This window comes from Panthera tigris, chromosome D3 (genome assembly GCF_018350195.1).
Source record: "Panthera tigris isolate Pti1 chromosome D3, P.tigris_Pti1_mat1.1, whole genome shotgun sequence".
Classification (NCBI taxonomy): Eukaryota; Metazoa; Chordata; class Mammalia; order Carnivora; family Felidae; genus Panthera; species Panthera tigris.
This window is the reverse complement of record NC_056671.1, coordinates 902,029-918,287: the sequence shown is the minus strand read 5'-3', so window position 1 is coordinate 918,287 and position 16,259 is coordinate 902,029. Positions and strand designations below refer to the sequence as shown.

Below are 16,259 nucleotides of genomic sequence, written 5' to 3'. Positions count from 1 at the left end.
TAGACGTTTCAGCGCTTGACCCTTTCGTGATGTTTTCCGCGGTCACTGTGACAAAGAATGATCCTTTTCTCGATCCGGGTGTTGGCGGGGGGTTATATAAGGACCTTCACCTTTCTGATTTGCTGTTAACTCCGTTCAAAACGTGATTTTTGAAACAGCTTACACCTATTGAAAAGTATGCCCTGAATTACCTGGAGTTATTCCACACGCCCGCTGGCCCGGAGAAGGAGGGCAACGGCGAGGTAAGGGCAGGTGGGCGGGCTTCTGGTCCCACCACCCACGAGGGCCTCGGCTTCGAGGCAAATTCAGCCTGAAGTAAAGTGACTTGCCAGGAAGTCAGGGAATGAAAATCCAACCCACCGGTGTGGAAAGAGACAAAAAGGAAGTCTTGGGAAACCCTAGGGAACGCTTCTCATTCGACCGGAAGTCGCTTGATGCCGGCTGGGTCGGAGGGCTAGGTGTTGGGGGCGGGGAGGGGTCCCGAGAGCCCGCGGCCGGAGAGGGGCTCGGCCGGTGACGCGGCGAGCCGGGCCGCGGCGTCGGGAGTCCCAGAGCCCCCGTGTGCGGTCTCCCCGCCAGGACGCCGTGCTGACCGCCGTGACGGAGTGGGAGGCGCGGAACGCCAGGGCCCAGCGGGAGAGGGAGGCGCGGGCGCTACAGGAGCAGGAGCACGAGCAGCTCCTCACCTACACGAGGGAGGACGCCTACAGTGCGGTACGCGGGGCGCGGGCTGCGGGGCGCTGCTGCCGGGCCGGGCCCTTCTCTGTTCCCGTGGCCGCTGCGGGAGGCCTGGCCCTCGGCTGCAGGTGTCTGCTTCCCGCGGGCTTCTCCCCGAGTGCGGTCAGGGCAGCGTCACCGGCGCAGGGTAGACGGTTGGTGGCCTGTGGCTGCGTCTCGGACCGGGTCGCCCTGAGCCTGCCCCTCACCCGCAGGAGTACGTCTGTGAAGGTGCCGACGGGCAGATGGAGGTCATGCCGGTGAGTGCCGGTGCCCCCGTGCGTCGGGGCGGCCGCCCTCCCAGAGCCGCCCGGCTCAGGCTCTCCCTCCTGTGCGCAGCTCTGGACGCCGCCCACGCCCCCCCAGGATGACAACGACATCTACGTGGACCCGGTCCTGTGTCTCACGTACGAAAGCACGCCCATCCCGGAGTCCAAGCTGCCTCCCGTGTACGTGAGGAAGGAGCGCAGGCGCCACCGCACGGACCCGTCAGGTGCGCCCGCGGCCCCGCTTGGCGTGGAAGCGGGAGGGTGGGTCCGTCTCCGCCAGCGGCTCCGTGGTGACCGCCCCCCCGCCCCGCCCCGTTCCTGCCCCTCGCCCGCGGAGGCGCGGTCTCCCGTCGGCCGCCTGGCTGACGAAGGCCCTCCGTGCAGTCGCAGGCAGGAAGAAGAAGCAGCGCCACGGGGAGCCCGTCGTCCCTCCGCGCTCGCTGTTCGACCGCGCGACGCCCGGCATGTTGAAAATGCGGCGGGAAGGGAAGGAGCAGAAGAAGAACATTCTGTTGAAGCAGCAGACGCAGTTTGCCAAGCCTCTGCCAACGTTTGCCAAACCCGCGGCCGAGTCGGGCCCGGACAACCCCGAGTGGCTCATCAGCGAGGACTGGGCGCTGCTGCAGGTGAGCGCGGGGCCCCTCTGGCCCACGTCCCGTCGCCGTGCTCCCTTGGGAGAGCGCGCGAACCGGCCGGTGGGTCTCGCTGACCCGTGTCGCCTGGGACGTCCTCTAGGCCGTGAAGCAGCTCCTGGAGCTACCTCTGAACCTCGCCATCGTGTCCCCGGCCCACACGCCCAACTGGGACCTCGTCAGCGACGTGGTCAACTCCTGCAGCCGCATCTACCGCTCTTCCAAGCAGTGCCGGAGCCGCTACGAGAACGTGCTCATTCCGAGGGAGGAGGGCAAGGTGAGCCGCTCCCCACCCCCCTTGCACCCACGGGACTCCGGCCCCCGGCTCCGCGCAGCCTGGCGAGGCGGGTCGCCTGCGCCGTCCCTGGCGTGCACCCACGGCTCTGCCTTCACGGCCGCCATCGGTGCAGGCCACGGTCCCACACCTGGAAAGTTCCGTGTGCCGTCCGCAAGCTTGGCCCACCTTCGTCTCTTTTCCTTTCCTTTCCTTTCCTTTCCTTTCCTGAGAAGGTGTCGGGTGAACTCGAGAGCCTTTCTTTGGCTCCGTCGGCTCTACCTCAAGAGTCTGTCGGTGTCTTCCCTGCCGTGTCGTTGCCGTGCTCCCACCGGGCCCATTGGCTGCCACGGTGGCAGGACCGGCTCTGGACCCCCGTCCCGCCGACTGTGCGTGGCACGTGCGGAACGCACAGCGGCCAGGTGCTTGGCGTCTTGCCTGAGAAGCCGGCCGTGGCGGCGGCCTGACCTCTCCCCACCCTACCCCCAAGAGCCGGCTGTGCGGACGAGCGTCCGCCTACACGCTTTTTCTCGTTCCTTGAGCCGAGCGGGCTTCTCTCCGTCATCTGCTGTCTTCACCGCCTCCCGTCTTGCCGCTCGCCCGTTCGCCTCCCGTCTGCCTCCCTTCCGGAGAACGTCCCAAGGCCCGCGCCCATGCTGACCCCACAGGGCACGTGCAGCAGAGGCCCACGCGGTCCTCGGATGAAGGGTGAAAATCACTCTATCGTCTCCGTGTTCGTTTTTCCAGAAACGTTCGTCTCAGGGCATTCGTTTGCTTTTTGTTTAAGAACAGAAATGCAAGCGTTTTTCACAGCACCTGTGGTGCCTTCACCGACGAGACCTCGCACAATCTCGTGTCTGGTCTGACGTGTTGGAAGCACTACAGCCGTAGCGTTAACGCGGGAAACGCGATGCTGGCGCTTTGTTTTCCTTTGTCACACGTGAAGTTAACCCCTAGGAGAAGACAAAACACCTGTCGGGCACGAAGGTGACGTTCCGAACGAACCGTAGGCAGCGTGCGGAGGGCCGCGTGTGGGGCGCAGACTCCGCCCGGAGGGTGGCGCTCACAGACGCGGGGCGGCGGCGGCGGCGGCGTGTCGGGTGGAGCCGGGTGGGGGCGGAGCCCCTTCACCACCTGCCACGGCCGCTGGTGTTCTCGTGACGTACCTGGTCCCCAGCCTGCTCTGCCTTTCTTCCTTCCCCGTACGGTGACGTGGGAGATGAGGTCCCGCGTTCGGGGCCTTCCCGCGCCCGTCTTGTCGTTCTGGCTTTCCTCTGATGCCGCCCTGCTCGATTTAATGGCGTCACTCAGACGACGCAGGGAGGTGCCCGTGCACCGCGTCTCCCAGCACGGCGCTTACTGTGTAGGGGTCTCGGTTCCCGTCCCACACGCTGTGTGTGACTCCCGGTGGCAGGGCGGTCGGAGCCTGGAGCCGCAGAGGACGGTCCCAGGGAGCCCTGCTTGGTTTAACTGTGGGACACGTGAAGGGGAAGGTCGCCAGCCACACACGGTGCCGGAAGCCCCCGAGGACAGGCTCAGACACCCGCACGCGCCTCTCCCCTCTGTGCGTGCGGGCGGAGGTCTGCCGTGGGGGCAGCCACACCGGCCCCGCCTCACGCGACGCATGCGACCGCGGGCGCCTTGCCCAGCGGCCATCCCAGCGGAAGGGGAGTCCTCCCTCCGCGGGGCTCACACGAGCGGGCGCGTGGAGAGGCCTGGAGAGGCCTGAGGACCCGCAGCCGGCGGGTGGCAGTGCCGCCTCGGGAAGGAGGACCCACGCGCGATCTGGGAGGCCTAGCGCCGGGCCTCCGAATCAGCCGCCGCCCGCCTGACGCGCTGTCCTCGATCTTGTCTCAGAGTAAGAACAACCGTCCCCTGCGCACGGGCCAGATGTACGCCCAGGACGAGAACGCCACGCACACCCAGCTGTACACGAGCCACTTCGACCTGATGAAGATGACGGCCGGGAAGCGGAGCCCCCCCATCAAGCCTCTGTATGCTCCCCGAGCTCGCCTTTCCGCCCGTGACGGAGCCAGTGTGCGCGGCCTGCCGCGAGCATCCTCCCGCAGGCGGTCCTCGCTGGTAACCGTCGTCTCCTTTCTGTGCTGCAGGCTCGGCATGAATCCCTTTCAGAAGAACCCCAAGCACGCCTCCGTGTTGGCAGAAAGGTATTTTTGTATCTGTGACGCGTTTTCGTTATGTGAAACGTCTTCGTTTTCACGTTCCCTTCGACTCAGCACGGTCAGTGAATCGTGCAGACGACGCGTCCGGGCGGCGGCTGGTCATCTCCAGCGACTGCCCGCGTGGCGTTCCCGTGACAAGAGTCTGTCCCTGCCTGCAGCCTGCGGGGTACGCTGGCGGACGGGCAGGGCAGCGGTAGGGGCTTTGTCCCCTCTCAGCCGTACCCGCCTCTATCCTGGTATACGTCGTGTTCTGCCCGGAAAGTACCCCGGGCGTCGGGGCGAATGTACCTGCTCTGTGAGTGAGCAAAAGAGAACAAAGGACGGACCGGAGGGGGTGGGCAGGGGCGGTGAGGCCAGGTCGGGGTCTGCGTGCGGCTGTCCGGGTGTTCGGCGCAGGCTCCCCTTGCTTTCCGAGCGTCGGACGGTTTACGACGAGGGAGCATGTGTCTAGATGAAGCCTGGGTGCCCACCTGGGCCCAGCCTTCCTGGTTGTCCAAGCGACGGTCTGCAGCATACCACGGGCCCTGCTTCCTCCTTACCCGCTGTCAGCGTGGTCCCGAGCTGGCCCGTCTCCCCTGAGACCCCGGCAGCCCGTCCTGGCCGCTCTGCGGGCCTGGCCTCCGCAGGATGCTCCCCGCCTCCTGGTCCCGGGACGGTTTCCCTGAATGTCCGCATGGCCGGTGCCCGGGCCCCCCCTCGCACGCCACCTTTCCCCCCTTGCCGACAGTCAGACCGTGGTCCTTTGTGTTTCTTCACAGCGCAGACCGCCTCCGCCTTCTGTACTCGAGTTGTGTAGCGCCCGTGTGTCTGTGGACGTAGGGGTTCTGGGGTCTGGGTTACAGAGCTGGCACACGGTACGTGTTTGTAGATTAAATTAGCGGATTGATCCCCGCGACGGACCATTTACTGACACGCTGTGTGCCTGGCGCTGTGCTGGGCCCAGCGGTTCGTCAGCGAGCAGAAGGGCACGTTCTTATCTTGTTTGGTGTGCCTGCAACAAACTCAGACTGATCTTATGGAGGTGGAAGGTCTGTCCCACAGACAGACGGCATGAAACAGCCCGGCAGAGGGGACCGGGGGTGCTCCTGCTGGATGTCGCTCCGATGCGAGGGCATGTCAGGTCACCCATCGTGGGGCTGAGGGAGACGGGTTACGAGGCAGGTCTGCAGGACGAGCACGAGGGGGCCCGGGTGGCTCCGAGGTAGGGGAGCGGGGCAAGCGGGGAGGTGGGCAATTTCGGGGGCGCCCGGGCGGACGAGGCTGTTCAGTGTGAAAGCCCGGCTGGGGTGAGGCAAGCACTGGCCTGGGGGTCTTGGGGGCTCAAGTTAGTTTCTGTGTCTGGCTCAGGTCAGAGGAACGGGCCCCGTGTAGACAGGGCTAGAAGGTGGGGGTGAGGGGAGAGGAGAGGCCGGCATGCGGGCCCGCAGCTGGCTGTCCTCTCGGAGTCTTGTGGCAGCGGAGGGTGAGGGTCCGCAAGGAGCCGGGGCCGGGCCAGCGGCCCAGGGGAGGACGAGCTGTGGGGGCCCCGCCTGGAGCCGGCTGGCCCGGGGAACCCTGTGTGCAGGAGGGACCACCGCCAGAGGAAGGCCTAGGTGATCACGTGAGAGCAGGGGCAGGGCGGTGGGATCTGGTGAGACGTCCCGAGCGGGCTGGCACGAGCATGGGGGCGGTGAGGGGCTGACGTGCAGGGGCACCCGATGGGTGCGGCACGGCCCGGGCCCTGCTAGGGAAGGCCCAGAAACGGGGAGGGCGTCCTTGAGGCTTGAAACAAAGCTGGACTCTCTGTGACAGCAGGCGTCGAGGAGATGGGGAGGGAATAGTAACTGGGGGGCACCCCCCCAGGAGCAAGGGCTCAGGATGGGGAGGGCTCTGAGGGGGCCCACCCTCCCCCTGGGCTCCCCTGGGCTCCCCTGGGCTCCCCTGGGCTCCCCCTGGGCTTTGCCGGTCAGCTTGGAGCCATTGGGAGGCCAGCCGGGGGTGTGGGCAGCGCTAGGCCCTGATGTTAGTTGTCGTGGACACGGGGACATCTGGAGGGCTGGAGTGGGGCCTGGGGACACAGGGCTACTGATGGCTCTGCTGGTTGGGGGAGGGGAGGCCCGCCTGGAGCAGGTGGTTAGCCGTGGGGCGCACGCACACGTTTCAGTCCCCCGATGTACCAGGCACTGTACCGGCTGCCGCTGTGGTAGAGCAGACCTGCCTCCTGGAAGGTTCTCTGTGGAAAGGGAACGGGAGACGTGGTCTTGGACGACTCCTGCAGCTTTTTTTCTTGCGAGGGGGCTTGGCCAGAGCGGCCTCCTGGCACCTGGCTGCTCAGGCGGTGAGAGCCCCTTGCCTTTCTGGAGTACTCCGCTCCCCCCGAGCGTGTCCGTTTATCTTCGTCATCTGCTTTTGTGTTTCAGCGGCATCAACTATGACAAACCGCTGCCTCCCATTCAGGTTGCATCTCTTCGAGCAGAGCGTATCGCCAAAGAGAAGAAGGTGTGGATGCCGGGGCCCCCGGGTGGGGCCAGGGTGGGGGGCGTGGGGGGCGGGCTCCTCCCCACGGCTCCGCTCCTCTCCTCTCCTCTCCTCTCCTCTCCTCTCCTCTCCTCTCCTCTCCTCTCCTCTCCTCTCCTCTCCTCTCCTCTCCGCCTCTGCAGGCGTTGGCCGATCAGCAGAAGGCGCAGCAGCCACCCGTGGCACAGCCTCCGCCGCCCCCACCGCAGCCGCAGCCCCCGCCGCCCCAGCAGCCACCCCCGCCTCTGCCCCAGCCCCAGGCAGCGGGTGGCCAGCAGCCCCCAGGGCCACCGGCCGTCCAGCCGCAGGCCCAGGCGCAGCCCCAGGCACAGCCCGCGCAGCCCCCGCCGAAGGTGCCCCCGGCCATCACGACAGTGGGCAGCGCCGCCGTGCTGGTGAGGGGACACCTCTCCCTGGAGACGGGGTCGGTGCGGAGGGTCTGTTTAGACACAAGCACGGCTTACTCAGGAGGTGGAAGGCCCAACTTTGCCCCGGCGGGAGCGTGCAGCCACAGGGGGCGCCCTCAGCCGCGCTCCTCCCGCGCTGGGCTCCGTGGCTGGGCTGTCGGGCAGGGTGGGAGGTGGAGGCAGCCGGGAAGTTTGGGGCTGGGCCGAGTGAGGTGTCGCTGTGAGGGCCCACGGAGGCACGGGGACCATTGGTGTCACCACGCAGACTCCCTTGTCCCGACCCTCGCGCCTTGCCTCGGTGCCCGTGTGGGCGTGTTCCCGCACACACGTGCGCACGGGTCTCCGGTGCCCGTCAGGGAGAGGGGTACAGTGACGCACGGAACAGGGAAAGAAAGGCTGACTCGTGATCCCACATGTCCTGTGCTGCTGTCATCGTGCTCCGGTATGCTCCTCACCGTGTGCGCCCACGTGGCCTGTCCCCATGCGGTGTGGACACTGGAGTCACACGTGGGGAGAACGCCTGGACCTTTTCGGGAAGCGCCACTGCCGGGCGTGGGGGCCGTGGGTCCTCGTCTGTAGCTGCGTCCGCTGTGGCGGGCTTGTCGCGTGACCTGGACGGTTCCTCCGTCAGAAAGCTCACTCGCTCACGGAGCCCCTGCTCCCGTGGCCCCAAGGGCACAGCGGTGGGTGGTCCAGGAGGGACTCTGCGTGTGGCCCTTGTGACAGCAGTCTGTGGGGAGAGAGTGGGCAGCAGCTAGCATGGAGCCTCGGGCTTGGCGATGGTGGGGGTCGGGACGGCTGGTGTGGCCGGGGCCCCGGAGGAAGGGGGCAGGAGTCGGCCGTGGGGCCGTGGGGCTGTGGAACTAGGCACGCGTTTGGATGATTCCGATGAAGTGGAAACACTCGGAGGTTTGACGCAGGGAAGAATTTGTCCTGAAATCCAGATGCTTTTGCTTTCAGCAGGCGGGAGCCATTAAAACGTCCGTCACGGGGACAAGCATGCCCACAGGTAAGGGGTCAGAGATGCCCCCATGAGAACTCCCTGCATCCCCGTGCTCCTGCCTCACAGGTCTCTCCCCTCAGGCACAGTGAGTGGAAACGTCATCGTGAACACCATCGCGGGCGTCCCTGCCGCCACCTTCCAGTCAATTAATAAGCGTCTCGCTTCACCGGTGGCACCGGGAGCCTTGACCGTGAGTTGTCCCTGCGCACGGGTACCTTCGGTAGCACGTGTGACTTAGGACCCCGCGGAGCTTGTTTGTATTTATTTATTGTTTTAAAGTAATCTTTACACCGAATGTGGGGATTGAACTCACAGTCCCAAGATCAGGGGCTGTACTGACTAAGCCAGGGGTTGCCCCAAAAGTTGTTTGCTTTTTAAAGAAATATCCCAGTGGGGCAGAAAGTTCCGACCCAGCTTGAATTTCCTAAGATGATGTAAGTGTTCAGGGAACGGCGTCTGCGGTGTGCTTGCTGAGGGCGTGTGTTGAAATCCCTGTAGCGGTTGTGGGAGGAGAAAGGCGGGTCGTGAGGCTGGGTCGCAGACTCCACTGACGGGGGCGCCTCATGTACCGTGACAGATTTGCTTGGGGGGACGTGGGGCCTCAGAGGTGGCCACTCTTGGGGGAACCGTACAGGTGGGCGTGCGAGGGCCAGGTGGGGTGCGAAGCGCAGGAGGCGTGGTCAGCTCGTGGGGCGGCCAGACCTGTGCGTGGGAAGCGGGCAGAGGGAAAGCCGTGGGGCCGTGAGACCCTCTGAGCGCAGAACCGGGAGACCTTGCACTCACCAAGACACACGCCGTGTCTGGCCACCTCCTTGCCCCTGGTGCTTCACTGTAAATGACAAAAATAAGCGAGACTGAGGAGGCTCGACTTACATCTCCGTTTCCAGTTTAGTCACGTATCCAAAGACAGCACGTGCCCTGCGCGAGCAGTGCCCTGACAAGTAGAGTATCGTCCCTCTTGGTTTTGAAAGTGTCTCCTACGAAAGGTGCTGCTGTAGTGATCGAGACAAGGTGGCGGTGGCAGGGCAGGTACAGCTCCGCAGAATGGGGTACCGAGTCCCGAAAGAGACCCACGTGCGCATGGGCGTTGGTTTCCATGGAGAGCGCCAGGGGGTCACAAGGGGAGAGCCTGGTCTTCTCGACGAGTGGCGCTGGGAGGCCTGCGAGAGCACGAGCCGGGCCCCCGCCGGGTACGAGGAGTCACCCGAGGTGATGGTACACCCAAACGTAAAACCCGAAACAGAAGGACCCGTACACGGAAACCCTGGGAGAACAGCTTTGCTCCCTTGCTTTGGACGGAGACCAAAAGTTAGCCTTCATGAAAGTCAACATCTGGTGCTTGAAATATATTAAGAAAATGGAAAGCTTGGAAAATGCTTGTTGGCCACGTGTGATAAAGGTCCAGTTTGTGGATCGAATGAGGAGTCTGCAGTAAGAAAACAATTTCACACAGCGGACCACAGATCTGAGCAGTCACCTCCCCGAAGAAGAAGCAGGGACAACAGACGTGGACAGGGGTTGGACGTTGTTAGTCCTCAGGGAAAAGCAGGCGAAGGGCCCAGTGAGGTGTGCCGGCGTGTCTCAGCGCGGCTTTAGAAACCAGACCTGGCCGCCCGCCTGGAGCTCGCGCTGCTGATGGCGGGGTCTTAGCGTCGTGTGGGAGATGCGGGGAGGCGGCCTGCCGCACAGCCTCGCACCTCCACGCCTAGGATTTCCCCCAGGGAAGCGAAAGCACGCTTCTGCACGGAAAGCCTGAGTGTGAGTGCGTGCAGGGGGCTTCGTTCATAGTCACTCGGAGAGGAAGCGACCCCAGGACTTTCGGCCGTGAATGGATGGGAGGGCCCGCTGGCACGTCCGCTCCCTCTAGGAACACCCCGCCGTGCACAGTGGGCTGCTGGCCCGCGTGACAAGGTTTGCCAGTGAGCAGCATTTCAGAAGGCCTCACGTTTAAGTAACGTGGGAAAGGCAAAACGGTAGAGACAGGAGACAGTACGATCCGTATCTAGATTGCGGTGGCTGCTTGGCCACATGCACCTGTGAACGCTCATAGGTTCGTATACCGGAAATGGGAGAGTTGTACTGTCTGTGCTACGGCATAAATGAGAAGGTTTTCTAGCGTGTCATTTAGGATTACTTTACTTATTTTTCTTCATGCTTTGCAATAAAGCACTTTTGATTTAGCGTCTTAATAAATAACAGCAGCCAGTGGCTGGGCGTGTGGCGTTACGAATGTCCTGCGTGGCCAGTAGCCTCCTGGTGTGAGGGTGGACACCCAAGTCGTTGCACTTGTCCTGTTTTGAAAAAGACCCGTTTCTACGTTTGACGTTTATAGGAGGTAAAGTAATCCATCCGTGACGTGTTTCTTGAGTAGCTCTCAGAGACGAGATGCTCTTTGTGGCGACGTGGGAGTAGAAATTGGAGTCCCACGCGGCGTACTTCCCAGGGCTCGGAGAGACCTGCGGCGGGACCGCCCAAGAGGGACGGGTACCAGGGAGGCCTCTCTGAGCTTCCAGAGGACGGGACGACGTCGTCCACGCACGCGACTCTTCGGCACTGGGAAGGCGTGTACGGGGCCCGGCGGGTGGTTCTGTTCAGGGGGCACAAACAGACGTCTGAACGGAGGCAGGGATCCCCCTCCCAGAGGGGCCCTGCGCGCTCGCACCGTGGGACGCTGAGCTCACCGGTCTTAGGGTTTGTGTGTCTGGCTGAAGGATATGGGTTTGTTCGCCGGCAGCCGGGAGCCCTGGGAAGTGCCCGAGCAGAGGTGTGCTCTAGGACAGTTCCCGTGACGCTGCGTGTGTCGCAGGATGGGACCCGAGAAGAAAAGGGCAGAGGGAAGACCGGCCCAGAAGTCCAGGGACGGGCTTCTGTTTCTGGTAATGAGGTCCGGCCTGTTACTTAGGCTGCTCTCTAACGAAATGCATCAGAACCGTCGGATACGGAAGACTCGTCGTCTCTTTAAAAGTTTTAAGGAGCTGACGAAAAACGTATCGGGGCAAAGTCTGAGGAGGAAGAAATGCAGAGAAGCTGCACCGACGTGGTGTCTGCCTTGCGGTGCCTCTCCCCCGTGTCGCCGGACAGGGGACCCCGTGTGAGCCTGAGGCTCGCTCACCCCTGGGGAGTCTGGACGGAGGTGCCGACCCCGTGGGCCGGGAGCCCGGCGGCTCTTCCCGGGACGCGCAGCCGAGCCAGAAGTGAACCCCAGCTTCCCTCCGCCCTCGTGCTGCCCGCAGGGGCGGCGCAGGGCGGGGCCTCTCTCCCTCCAGAGTTGGGGTCCCAAGTCTGCCCTCCGTCAGCCGGAGGGTAGTAGTCAAGTTTTAGGGCACAGTTGTGGGTTTCCAACTGTGCAGGGGCTTTGGCGCCTGTGGCCCCCACACCCGTCCGAGGTTCACCATAGAGAACGTCCGGGAAGGAGAAATGCGGTCACCAGGATTGAAACAAAGAAAAACTCTGGTAACGGGTACGGCGTGTTTACACACAGTTGGGAGCATTAGCCGGAAGAGGAGTCCCGCCCGGCGCCGTGTGGGCGACAGCAGGGAGTGCGCGAAAGCGCGCGCGAGGCCGCCGAAGACCGACCGGGAGCCTGTGGTGCAGCGGGGTCCGGACAGGGAGGAGGGCGGGCAAAAGCAGCATTTGAGGATGCGAGTTTTCCAGAACCGAGCGACGGCACCGACCCGTACTTACGGAAATCCCGACCCGTCCCCGCGCAGCCCGCCGTGGGACCACGGGACGGGGCCCGCGCCCGCACGGGGCCGGCCGCAGAGAGACGTAAAAGCAGCCCGAGCCCGGCACGCCGCCTCCGGGGGCGGTTTCCTTCTCGCCGGCCGTGAGGCCGGGAGCCGCTGGGACGACAGGATGCGCTAGTGGCGGTGACGCCGCCTCTGGTGTTCCGTCTCTTCCGGGAAAACTTAGGAGAACGAGGGTAACGTGGCGTTCCCAGACGAAGACGGGTCCCGGCCGGTGGGCCCTTGCCGGATGAAGCCCGCTTGAGGCAGGAGGCGGCTGTCGACAGACGGAAGGTGTGAGGAGCGGGGCGGACGCCGGCCCGACTGCGACTCCGCGCGGGGCCAACAGCAGGGACCACGCGCGGGGACAGCGGCGCGTGAGCCAGCGGGGGACCGAGGGGCCGAGACGCTCTGCGGTCCCTCAGGAGGAGCGCGGGTGTGCCGCCGTAGAGGAGACTCTAGCAAGCGTTCACGGGGTAATTGTAACGGAGCCACCAAAGGAATGCGAGCGTGACTCCCGTGCTCGGGAGGGAAGAGCAGCAGAGAGAGACGTGCTGTGAGGGAGGGCGGGAGAGCAGGGTCGAGGCGCGTGGAGCCGGATGGCCGCCCGGGAAGCACAGCGCGTGGTGCCGGGACCGCGCGCGGGGACGGGGACGGGGCGGCCGTCCGCACCGCGGGGCCGGCAGGGACCAGGGGAGTCGGTGGGGCGTGCCCACTGCTCGTGGCGGGATGCGGGCGGCCGTGGCTCCGAGGGTCCGCGTGTGGGGCGCGGGGAGCGGCAGCGCCCGTGCGGGGGCGGGAGAAGCTCGGTGTGTCTGGGGAGTGAGCGCCGTCGTCTGGAGGCTGGCCCAAACCTCACAGTGTCCCGGGGACGAGAGTCTTTGAGGACAGCGGGGACGGGAGCGCCGGCGTCTCAAACTGGTTTTCTGTGGTTAACCGACCCGCTTCAGTGGAACTGTCTCCGTCGGCACGTTCAGCCCGTCAGGCCGCGGAGATCCGGAAAGCGCTCCGTTTTCTTGGGTTCGGAGATTGGGGTCCTCCGCCTCCCACGACCGAGAAAAGAGAAAAGTGCCGAGTGACCTGACGGCCTCCCCCCGTCGCCTCTTGCAGACCTCTGGAGGCCCTGCTCCCGCCCAGGTGGTCCACACCCAGCCGCGAGCGGTCGGCTCCCCGGCCACGGCCCCGTCCGACCTGGTGTCCCTGGCACCCACCCAGAGCGTTCGCGCGGTTACCTCTGTGACAGCCTCGGCCGTGGTCACCACCAGCCTGACCCCGGTGCAGACCCCGACCCGGTCTCTGGTGACTCAGGTGTCCCAAGGTAAAGGCGGGTTCGGTTTCCCGTGTGACCCTTCTCACCGTCAAACCGAGCCGGGACCTCGAGCGGCCGTTTGTCACGGGAGGAGGGGAGGGCCGTGTGCGCGCGAGGTCTGACGGAGCCCCTCTCCAGCCGCAGGGGTGCAGCTGCCCGGGAAGGCCATCACGCCCGCACACTTCCAGCTGCTCAGGCAGCAGCAGCAGCAGCAGCCGCAGCCGCAGCCGCAGCCGCCGCCGCCGCCGCCGCCCTCCCAGGTGCAGGTCCCGCAGATCCAGGGCCAGGCCCAGTCGCCGGCGCAGATCAAAGCTGTCGGCAAGCTGACCCCGGTGAGTATCTTGCGGGGAACCGCACGCACGCCATCCGATGCCTCGCCTTGTCGTTTACTTCCAAGTGTGTTTTGCACGGATCCGCTGTGGTCTTTGGGGGAGGCGTGCTTGTCTCGTCTTTAACAACCACTCTCCGTACGGCGCCCCCCCCACGGTCGTGTGAGCGGCCTGGTCACAGCGCTCTGGAGACGTGTCTTCCCGCTCGCGTTCTGGCGCTCCGCGCCGCAGTTCAGGCTCCGAAGTAGAGGTTCTGTCCCCAGCCAGAGAAAATGGTGACGCGTAGCGCATGGGCGGTGTGGTTCCTCAAAGCGATTTGAGTCCTGACGTTCCTGATTTTTGCCGCTCTGCACCACCTGTGCAGTCGTGTACAAAAATACGTTCACTTTGAAGGGAGATACTGTATCTGCCACATTGGAAGAGCGCCATTGCTTGGCACGGGTAGTGAGTAGAGAGAACTGCTAGAAACAAGACAGTGTTTTAGAGTTCCAGCTAGTTCCCGGGCCTGCCACAGTAAGTACCCGACCTTGGGCCTGCCCTTCTCGCTTGCAGAGGGGCAAGAGGGCATGCCGGAGGGCTGCGGGGGGGGGGGGGGGGGGGGGTGTGCAAGCCCTCAGCCGAGGCTCCACTAGTGAGGCCCCGGGCGCACCAGAGAAAGGACGAGCCACCTGATACGGCATTCACGCTCGATCATAGCCCAAAGGCCCAGAAGTGATCCCAGAGAAAGCACTCAGCTCCTGTCGCGCCAGCCACGTGTCAGGGGCTCTGTGACTACCGAAGGGGACAGCCCGGGTCTAGAACGTGGCTGTTACTGCAGAAGTCTGGGGGACGGCCCTTAAATTAGAAAGTTACTGGGCCCAGCTCCCTCTCCCCACCCCCCCACGCCCTCCCACCCTCCCCACCCCCACCCCCACCCCCACCCCCACCCCCCGCACTGCCTTCCCTCCTCCCCGTGTCCTGCTTCTCCCCAGGACACGGCCTGCCCACGGCTGCCAGGGCCTCCCGATCACTCACTTGTTTGCCTGTGCCTGGGCGCAGCCTGCCCTCCCTGAAGTCGATTTCAGAGTTGTTGTCGTTGTCCCCATGTAGACACAGATCTGATAGGAATTACACAGCATAAGTTCTCTAAAAAGAAAATTGGCTCCTTAAAATAGTTTTTGGGCTGTTTTGGCATCTTGATGTTTTAACTTAAAGGCATGAGACTTTTTTATCAATTGTATTCGTTTGGAGACACTTCGAACAAAAAGTTGAGAGCTGATGCACGTCTCCTAATAGACTTTAGAAGTTCAAAAAGGATTATGATTTAAAGGCTTTAAAAATTTTATAGGCTACAGATTTAAGGTCACTTGTTTGCGAGTGACAGAAACCAAGAAATCTTGCTGTGAATTCACTCATCTGTCAGAATTACTGTTTCTGGTTTGCGTCGATAATGCTAGTTTTTAACAAGAGAACATTTTTTAAAAATGTCAGAAAGCCCCTAGATTGTGGTTTGCATATTGCGTATTAGCAACTGTCTACCTCGGTGTTTAACGGATAGTTCAACGGTAACTTGAAACCAAGATTTATGGATTTGGAATGCGGCTAATATTGATGAAAAGCTACTTTATCTGGGTTTTAGGAACATCTGATCAAAATGCAGAAGCAGAAACTGCAGCTGCCCCAGCAGGCCCCCCCACCGCAGGCCCCGCCAGGGCCCCCACAGCCCGCCACACAAGTGCAAGTGCAGGCCCCGCCACCCACGCCGCAGCAGAGCCCCCAGCTGGCCACGGTCACGGCCCCGCGGCCCGGAGCCCTGCTCACGGGCACCACCGTGGCCAACCTCCAGGTGGCCCGGCTCGTAAGTTCCAGTTGATACGTTTGTTTTTCCGAGGCAATGTCTTTGAACGTTTACGTGGACTGTTACTGCTTGCTCAGGCCGACGCTAGGCGTTCTGGCGGGCCTCCTAGGAAAGCGATAGGTGCGCTTCCCTCCCCACGCCGCCCAGAGCTTTGGCGGGCGGGGCAGCTGGAGGAGGCGGGGAGTGAGCCAGACGATGCAGGGAGGGCCAGGCTCTGTTGGGGACGAGGCCCGTGTCGGGAGGTGGGCGAGGCCTGAACACCAGGCTCTGGTGTCCCTGTGCTCTGTCGGCCCAGAGACGCCGGAGGTTTCTGAAGGGGAGCAGAAAGTCGCAGTGAAATCAGCATCTGGGAAGAGGAGTGAGATTCGGCAAGAGCGGGTCTCATGTGCTGTGGGCCAGACACTGTCCCATCAGGCGAGCCTGTGTCCTGCTTGGGGAGCCCCGCGTTCTGGCCCTAGTGACCGCTAACGGCAGGGACCCTGCTCCGGGCCAGGTGCCGCCCTAGGCCCTGGACCTCTCACGTGATCAGTGCTCGCAGGCTGCTGCTGAGGCAGGAGTAGGGCGGTTTGAGTGTGCACTCAACTGTGCAGGTGTGCAGACTGAGGCCCACAGCTCAGGTAACTTGCCCAAATCGTACTGCTGGTCGCCTGCCACTGGGCGGCTCGGGCTGGGTGCTCAGGCTCTGCTGTGCGTGTGCCTCACGCCTGCTCCAAGGCCGCAAGACGGGTGGGAGTGGACGGGAACCGGGAAGGCAAGTGTGGTTCTGCCTGTATTCACAAGAAACGTTTAGTTCAAACAAGAGTGGGGATCACGTGCGGTGGCCAGGGTGTAGGGAAGGCGGCACGTGCCCCCTGCAGGGTCGCCGGAGGGAGATCGGCTCCGACTCTGGGGGGAGTTCCAGTGATTCGGCCAAAAACTGCTCGCCAGTTTACCTCGGGGACCTGTGTCTGTTCCCTCTAAAGAACTAGTAGGAGGAGTACCACGTGCCGGGCGCACAATCCTGTCGTTTCGGGCGTGTTAGAGGAGGGACGTAGGCCCCCCTTAACTGGGGACTTTACCAAATAGTGCAGTGGCGTCC

The 16,259-nt window shown here is 63.6% G+C and overlaps 1 protein-coding gene across 16 annotated transcripts in view; it reads left to right on the top strand.

Moving 5' to 3' along the window:
• EP400 (E1A binding protein p400) overlaps window positions 1-16,259 on the top strand; it is a 98,093-nt gene that overhangs the window by 70,272 nt on the left and 11,562 nt on the right. For 10 of the 16 annotated variants that reach the window (XM_042962447.1, XM_042962453.1, XM_042962451.1 and 7 more), the window contains 15 exons: window positions 159-242; window positions 580-714; window positions 933-977; window positions 1,057-1,210; window positions 1,371-1,612; window positions 1,722-1,895; window positions 3,750-3,886; window positions 4,004-4,060; window positions 6,475-6,553; window positions 6,715-6,966; window positions 7,939-7,987; window positions 8,062-8,171; window positions 12,817-13,024; window positions 13,154-13,347; window positions 14,963-15,181. In XM_042962447.1, coding sequence (XP_042818381.1) covers window positions 159-242; window positions 580-714; window positions 933-977; window positions 1,057-1,210; window positions 1,371-1,612; window positions 1,722-1,895; window positions 3,750-3,886; window positions 4,004-4,060; window positions 6,475-6,553; window positions 6,715-6,966; window positions 7,939-7,987; window positions 8,062-8,171; window positions 12,817-13,024; window positions 13,154-13,347; window positions 14,963-15,181 — 2,139 coding nt within the window. The remainder of the gene's footprint in view (window positions 1-158; window positions 243-579; window positions 715-932; window positions 978-1,056; window positions 1,211-1,370; window positions 1,613-1,721; window positions 1,896-3,749; window positions 3,887-4,003; window positions 4,061-6,474; window positions 6,554-6,714; window positions 6,967-7,938; window positions 7,988-8,061; window positions 8,172-12,816; window positions 13,025-13,153; window positions 13,348-14,962; window positions 15,182-16,259) is intronic. The other 6 variants (XM_042962454.1, XM_042962459.1, XM_042962452.1 and 3 more) reach the window with 2 other exon arrangements.